This window comes from Nestor notabilis, unplaced genomic scaffold (assembly GCF_000696875.1).
Source record: "Nestor notabilis isolate BGI_N333 unplaced genomic scaffold, ASM69687v1 Scaffold30683, whole genome shotgun sequence".
Taxonomy (NCBI): domain Eukaryota; kingdom Metazoa; phylum Chordata; class Aves; order Psittaciformes; family Psittacidae; genus Nestor; species Nestor notabilis.
This window is the reverse complement of record NW_009923822.1, coordinates 1-6,427: the sequence shown is the minus strand read 5'-3', so window position 1 is coordinate 6,427 and position 6,427 is coordinate 1. Positions and strand designations below refer to the sequence as shown.

Sequence of the window (6,427 nt, the reverse complement as noted above, 5' to 3'; positions counted from 1 at the left end):
TCTCCGCCCAGCCTGTAGCTGTGCCTGGGATAAACGTTCTCCCATTTCTTCTCAAATATATGTGAAATTAAAGTAACAGAAGATGAACTATTCTTAACTAGAGAAGAGAAGAATGCAACTTACCAATAACTTGGCCGCTTGAACTCTAACAACCCAGGAGCCATCGCTGACCATGTGACAGATTTTGCCAAAGGCATCATCAACCAAGCGAATTTCTTCATTAGAAGAAGGAATTGGGACAATGCTATCACAGAGAAACAGCACTCAGTTTGCTGATCTTACACCATGCTGGATGGCATCAAGTAAGAAGCAGCTATGTTGAATTCCTATGGATGTGCTACAAGTACCAGGAGCCAAAACTTCATCTGGATCAGTGCATTCTTATGAGGTATTGGCAATTCGTACACATCAGCTACTCCTAAGACTTACTAACTCTTAGGATTTAGTAAGTAGGACTTACTCACTCTTAGGACAAACCTCTCAGGATTAGGATGATTACTCTGCCAATATTTTGAGTCATTTTGCATCCAGCACATACCTTTCAGGGTAAAGTTGGCTGAGGACCCAGATGAGCTGAACTGCAGCACTACGCACTTGCTCATAATCATCTGCCAACAGCTTGCAGGCCTGAAAGAAGATTCACAGTCCAATCTACCTGAAACATCTCTAGTTGAGCTGTCATTCACTTCTCACAGTGCAATGAGGATCCTCACCAGGAATCAGTTAGGACAGATAAAAAAATCAGAGTGGACTTAGTCTTCCCTTCTACTCTCTAGTATTTCTAGGTTTGATCAGGTAGACTTGTCCTACTAAAGTCCATCAGGCACATGCTGTAACACTCCAGAATTGGCTGTACTATGCAGGAAACATGAAAGGTGAATCTGTAATAGAACTAATTTGTTGCAGGCTTCACCCTTGCAACCTGACTGACATAACAGATACAGGTTTCATGCATTTGCTCCAATAAACAAGGGGTTAAGACACTGAGATTGCCAGAAGACTTTAATAACCACACAGTGCCTTGTCCTTCCCATAATTACCTCCCCCAACAATACATATCACAGCATATGCTTCAGTGCAGTTAAGCACAATAATGCTAAAGAGATTTCCATTTCCACTGCCACAGGACAATAAGGAATACAGGCAACCTAAGTGCAAGATACAGCACCTCTGCTTAGTGTCCTCCTCCTCTCCAAGCACATTGTCACAGAATCTAAAAAGCAGGATATGCACACAAGGACAAAATAAATAGAAATACAAGGGTTTACCTGGCTGTAAATAGCCTGCTGCAGTTTTAATCCTCTTTCATGAAGCTGCAGCTACAGAAAAACAAACATAAACAACTATGTAAATATGTAAACTATATATATAAATATATAAACCTATATAAACTATAGGCTTAAGTGACACAGACCAAGTTTTCACTGCTCTTTTTTCTGCTTTGAGTAAACTTACTTGCTTGCATTTCTTGATTCCTGCTATATTAAAGTATTTCATTATCTTGGCTATAAGTATTTCAAATCACAGAATGGTTTGGGTTGGAAAGAACCTTAGGATCATCCAGTTCCAATCCCTTACCATGGGTAGGGACACCTCACACCAGACCATGTCACCTAAGCTCTGTCCAACTGCACCAGCACCACTTACCATGGCTTTTATAGCTGCAGTCCTGACACGAGGGTCCTGATCATTAAAATGATCTCCTATTATCTTCTGGACATCTTTGGCAGCCTGGCTTTCAGATTCTTTTGCAACACCTTTTTCCACTGGTCCAAGACAGCCAATTAACTGAAGACACTTATTTCTCACACCATGGGAAGAATCTGTCAGATGCTGTGGAATGGAAAAACAGAACAGATGGAATTGGAATCTTCTTGTTCTTTCAGCCCCCTGTAACAACTAATCATATGAAGATTCCTAGCAGCTAGTAACATGCTAGTACTTTAAGTTTGTTGAGAATTTAAACACTGAGACCACGTGTTTTTTCTCCTGTGGCAGTGATAAAGGCTTCCTGCCCCAAGGAGGCTGCCTTACCTTGCAGGCTACCTCTACCAGTCTCATCCTGACAGGTGGATTCTCTGTGAGTTTTGTGCCAATCACCAACAGGGTGTCCAGCAGCTGAGCAAGGACCTGGTGAGACTCTGCAAAACAAAGCAGTGAAAGGCTCTGTACCTCTTTAGTGAGTTCTCAGCAGCTACAGAATCACACACTCATCAGGCTTGGAAGGTCCTCCTGAAAACTTCTCCTTTTACAGCCAGGACAAGCCCAGCTCCCTCAGCTTCTCCTCTGCACATCGCTTACTCCAGCAACCAACAACCTGAGTGGCTCTCTGCTGAGCTCACTCAACCCTACCAGCACTTACAACTGAGATTAAGGTTAGATCTTAGGAAGAAGTTCTTCCTTGTGAGGGTGGTAAGGCCCTGGCACAGGTTGCAGAGAAGCTGCCCCATCCCTGACAGGATGAGCTTTAAAGTCCATTCCAACCCAAACCACTCCATGATTCTATAAATGACATTAAAATTAAACTATATCACATAAAGCCCACACAAAGTGTGAATATAACATAGAAAATAAAAACAGACTGTAATGAAACCACAAACAGGACAACCTCTATTTTACTGTCTATTATAAATCCAACAGGAATAAACTAATGCACGGTAAGAAAGAAAACTTCATCTTCAAACAAGATTCCACTTTAAGACTGTCCTCTAGAACAGAGCATTTCAGAAGCAATAGGTCTCACAGAGATGGAAAAGCAAAGTTTGCACTTCCTTAAAACAAAGGTACACAGCAGGCAGGTCTGAGGAACATTGTTCTCCTCCTCAGAATATGCTATTTTCTGTTAACATTCCCAAAAGCAGAACATAAATGCTCTGAGCAACAGTTCCCAACTATACACTTCAGTTGTAAGGGCCTTACCACTGTCCTAAATGCTTAAAAGACAGGATGAATCTGCCTTGATCTCAGGCACCATGTAAAAACTGGGACTTACTCTCATTCTGAAGTGTGTTAATGGCATCATCCATGATGCAGTCTGGGGAAAACCCAGCAGTTTTGGACAACAAGCCCAGCAGGGAAGCGATCTTCAGCCTTACAGAGGCATCATTCTCCTGGAAGGAAACAAGACACCTCATTTATTTCCCAGTTTCCACTACACACAGGCAGGACCAACCTATAACTCAGCACAAGGGTCTGAATTCTACTGTCAGGCTGCTTCCTCTTCTATACACCCACAGAACATCCCATGCGAAATCAACCACACAAAACCATTTAGGTGGCAGCTTCCAGCACATCTCAAAATGATTCTTTTGCTCACAATTCCTAAAAATTACTTTCATCCTGTTTGGAAATGTGAAGTTTAAATAAATCAGGTTTTCAAGATGCCAGAAAACTCAGTGTTGTTCACATTAATATCTTTTTGAATGAGCAAATGGAAGGATTTTAGATGAACTGAGGCTGATGGTCTCTTGATCTCTGCTGAAGAGCAGGGTCTGGGGCTACAGAAAACAACTGTTCTTCTTCCTGGTGGGGAGGAATCTTGCCAATCTGACAGCAAGAAATTACAGAAATCCATCACAGCAAGGTAAAAATTACATAAACCAGTAGAAGCATATGTTAGCAGCAAACATCTGCTCATGTTGACATGGGCTAGTAGTGGCCTTGGCAATACTGTGGTAATGGTTGGACCTGATGATCTTAAAGGTCTTTTCCAACCTGGTTGCTTCTATGATTCATTTAAGCAACAGCAAAGCTGTCCAAGTGATAATTACATAAATAAGCTTCACAAACTACTATTCATTTTAAAAGCTCATGCATTTCATGGAATTATTTGGAGTCTTCTATAGACTTATGCACACGAACTTCTGGTTGTAACTGGAAGCCCTCTTCCATCATACTGTCAAGAACAAACAATTCAGGGTAGAAAGACAAAAAGAAGTCGAATTTCATACTTAGATCTTGCCAATCTAAGTATGTTTTTGTTGCACAAGCAATTGTGCAGAAATATTACACACATTACATCGTTCAACCCATGAAGAAGTATTACAGATGCAACTTCTACATCTTCCAACAGTGTTCAGGAGAGACTTGAGCATCACACACACGCCACAAGTGACAAAGGCGAAACCCACAGCAGTTCTCTCTTTCTCAGCTGAGCTGAGAAGCATTTTCTCTTTTCAGGGTTGAAATTATGTCCTTGACATTTGCTGTCACTGGACAGCTGACGTTGGTGGTAGGACACATGGATTTCCACAGTAGTGTGTTCAGGTTGGATACAAGGCAGAAGCTCTTCCCTGTGAGGGTGCTGAGGCGCTGGCACAGGGTGCCCAGAGAAGCTGTGGCTGCCCCATCCCTGGCAGTGTTCAAGGCCAGGTTGGACACAGGGGCTTGGAGCAATCTGCTCTAGTGGAAGGTGTCCCTGCCCGTGGCAGGGGTTGGACCTGGGGGAGCTTTAAGGTTCCTTCCAACCCAAACCATTCTATGATTCTATGTTTACACATGTACTGTTCACTCTCCATTACTCAAGTTCTTCTAAGAAAAGGACAACTCTCTCCATGGATACAGAAGAAATCAATGATTTCAAAAGGACACTTAAAAAGGTATTTTTAATACGCTTATGAATAATACCTGTAATGTTATTATGGAGCTACAAGCAGCCTCTCACCCCAAAAGGCATTTTCTCCCTCCTTCTAACGATCCTCATCAGGAAAATAGAGAAAGTTGTCCTTTGAGCGTGCAGGTCTGATTGCCATCAGACCATCACAACCAGAACACCACTAAGTGAAGGTGCCTCTAATCCCTCATCCCAATCACCCTCAGGAGACAGGAAAGGAACTTCAGGATAACCTCAGGCCACTGTTTGAAGACACTTGTCACAACAAAGCTTACAATATCCTGCCCCCCAGCTTTCCCACACACATCACAACACTCCCCCTGCTCAGCTCTGGTGTTGAATCCACCATCAGCAGGGCCATGGGTGGGAAAAGGGAGAAGAAAGAAAAAGCCAGATTATTTTCCTGATCCATGTCAGAGGCCAACAGGACTGTTTGAGGATTGTCCTATCCTAATATAAAGGGATGAAGAAGCAGGAGGCTGCAGCACCACCTTAACCACAACACTACAAACAAACTCATCATCATACAGCTTCCACCACAGTCACAGCTTCCAGGGTGAGGCTTCTGAAAGATCAGTTCCAGTGCAAGTTGTCTGGAGATACTGGTTTATAATAAACCAGTTCTTCAGCAAGTTTTGTCCTTAAGTAAAATATTATCAGCTATTGGACAGTAAAATATTATCAGGACTGTGCTGCTTTAGAAAGCTGATATGTTTAACAGGTTGTGCACTTGAGAATGTGACCGTCTGCAGATTTAAGAGTCTCTCTTCTCATAAAGGCTACAACACAAACTTCAAACACAAATAAGCTGCATTATTTGCCCAGGAACAACAGAAGGATTCCCAGAACAAATAGATCAAGTTAAGTTGTACACCCTTGTGAGTGGGCAACTAGCCCAGTGACCAAAATAAGCTCTCCTCAAAATGGCCTAATGTAAATCAGTCTCAAGACACAAGTCAAAGCAGGTGAAATACAGGAAGAGATAAAATGCAGCTGAGTTTTGGTGTAAGTTCAAAGCAAAACAGACTCAGTTGTAAAGACAGAGTCACACAAGGGTATTTATGACAAATACTTCAGCTTTGTCAGATGCAGTAACGCTTTGCTTTATCAAGTAAAGGATTAATATCTGGATATGATAAAGCATATATTGCTTCTGTTATTTATTTGTTATTCTGCTCTTAATATCTTTTTGTTGAAAAGCTTTTCAGAAGCATCTTTTTAAAGGGCTTTGTTCACAGCATAAGCAGCAGCTAAAACATTTCTCCACTGCTACAGGAACTGAAAAGCAAGGTAGGAAACATCAGTCAGCACACTTGGCTCCCAGCTTCACCACCTTGTAATAATGCTCCAGCAGGATCCTGACAACCCCTTCCACGCTCTCCACTTCTACAGGCTTCCTGGCAAACTGGAGCAGGTACTGCAATGCATCTGCAGGCGAGGTGGCTTTGCACAGGTCCACATGGAGAGCTGCTGACTTGCTGGGCTTGGTCAGCCTCAGCTTCTTAGCGGACACGTCCTCGTGCTGCTGCTGTGGGCAAAGAGACACTGGTCAGAAACACACAGCAAATCCTGACCCACTCCTTCATGGAGGGAGCACTCTTCCAGCACCAAGCCTGAGGAAGCTCCTATGCACCACAGCAGTCCCTGGCCTCTCCCTCATCTATCTCAGAATGAAACACATCCTCAGCCCCCTGTGGCTGTTCCTGTGCAGGCAGACCCTGACCATGGGAAACACTGCCTCTCCACCCACCAACCTGAGGCAAATCCTGCCCCTTCCAGTCCCATGGCAAACACAACTTCTCCCATGCCCATCAG

At 43.1% G+C, this 6,427-nt stretch overlaps 1 protein-coding gene across 1 annotated transcript; it reads right to left on the bottom strand.

Moving 5' to 3' along the window:
* Nucleotides 1–123: 123 nt before the first annotated feature.
* Nucleotides 124–6,140, bottom strand: LOC104404018 (integrator complex subunit 4-like; the record flags this gene model as incomplete). Its single annotated transcript, XM_010012341.1, has 7 exons — nt 124–244; nt 539–627; nt 1,269–1,319; nt 1,648–1,833; nt 2,035–2,141; nt 2,993–3,110; nt 5,946–6,140. Coding segments are annotated over 7 exons (867 nt in total), but the record flags the coding sequence as incomplete, so codon positions are not given.
* Between the last annotated feature and the right edge of the window lie 287 nt (nt 6,141–6,427).